Source organism: Polypterus senegalus, chromosome 1 (assembly GCF_016835505.1).
Source record: "Polypterus senegalus isolate Bchr_013 chromosome 1, ASM1683550v1, whole genome shotgun sequence".
Lineage (NCBI taxonomy): Eukaryota > Metazoa > Chordata > Cladistia > Polypteriformes > Polypteridae > Polypterus > Polypterus senegalus.
In genome coordinates, this window is record NC_053154.1 from 313,155,360 (window position 1) to 313,156,675 (window position 1,316).

The 1,316-nt window shown below is 38.4% G+C and overlaps 1 protein-coding gene across 2 annotated transcripts in view; it reads left to right on the plus strand.

Annotated features, from left to right (window-relative positions):
- Positions 1–458, plus strand: part of LOC120515261 — a 489,908-nt gene extending 489,450 nt beyond the window's left edge. For both annotated transcript variants that reach the window (XM_039736101.1, XM_039736111.1), the window contains exon 4: positions 15–458. In XM_039736101.1, coding sequence (XP_039592035.1) covers positions 15–229 — 215 coding nt within the window. In that variant the 3' untranslated portion in view covers positions 230–458. The remainder of the gene's footprint in view (positions 1–14) is intronic.
- The last annotated feature ends 858 nt before the right edge of the window (positions 459–1,316 follow it).

Genomic DNA, 1,316 nt, shown 5'->3' on the forward strand with positions numbered 1-1,316 from the left:
GGAAGTGAAAGAACATGCAGTGATAATAGCCAATCTCTCAGCAAGTAAGCAGAAGAAGCATGATGATCAAGAAGAAAGGAAGAAAGACTCTGGAAACAATTCTGGTTGGTTTAGCACAACATGTCTGGGAGTAGAAGGTAAAGAAAGTATCGAAACAAAACGTCAAAAGAGAAAATCGTCAGACACAATGTGCCCATGGAATATCAAAGTTACAAAGAAGAACTTATGAAAAAATAAAGAAACACATTAAAACTGTTAAAAGTACATTTGGTATTTATGGTTCCATTCTCAGATACTGAATGACCTTTCTATCTGCACAACTGATGACTTCTGTTATTGAATATGATTTTATTATGAAGTAATCAAAAGTATTAAAATGTGTTTTTTTTATCTTTTTTTTAATTCTAATTACTTTGTTAAAAGCATTTTTGGATTAAAAGCACATTATTGAACTGTAACTTTGACTATTTTATTTTAACTTACCAAACCATAAAAAGAGGAAATGTTAGTAGAGACAGCAGACCATCAATTAAACTAGCAAAAATGAAAGTTGTCATTGCATAAAGGCAGTCTAGCATGATAAAAGTGATGAACAAAGTGGGCATTGCCCTTTCGCCTAGGCATTTAGTGGCACAAAGGCCTGTTTGGACAGCGGATTTAATTTAGTAATTCAATTGTACTTCCCAACCTGCATTCCTAAGTGAATGGCTGAACGGCAGCTCGTATCAACTCTTTGGCCAGCTCTGTTCTACATCTGATAACAAAAAGGTGTAAATCAGAGATGAGCAGGCACCTCTACTGAAACTCCTTCTGACAAAAAAGCAGACAAAATGACATTCGTTTTAAGCTGAACTGTGTCTGAATGTGATGAACAAAATAAGGCACCTATAAGGGGTTCACTGGATCTATGTAACTGGAAGGGACCTCGATCCAACCACCAGAGGTTTAACTGTCTCTTTTGGGGGGCTAAAGACTCAAAATACACTCTGAAAGCTGATGAGCTGCCCATTTTGGGGTGAGAAACCTCAAATTCTATGTGGAACAAAAAGCTCACAGACTTTCTTTGTAATGGAAGCTACTATCCATAAAGCCTCGGAGCTGGATGAGCTGAATGAGCTTCAAGATCAACTCTGCCAAGCCAAACTCTGGGCAAGAGACTGAGCCCAGTCTGAGAAGACTGATTAGCAGTCATAACTTCAAGAAGGGAACTTCAGTGCATACACTCTTCTGCCAGAAAGGACCTAACAACAAGCTGAGAAAGGCAGCATCACACCACACCTCGGACAAAGGGCCATGTAGTTTTCACGCTTCACAAG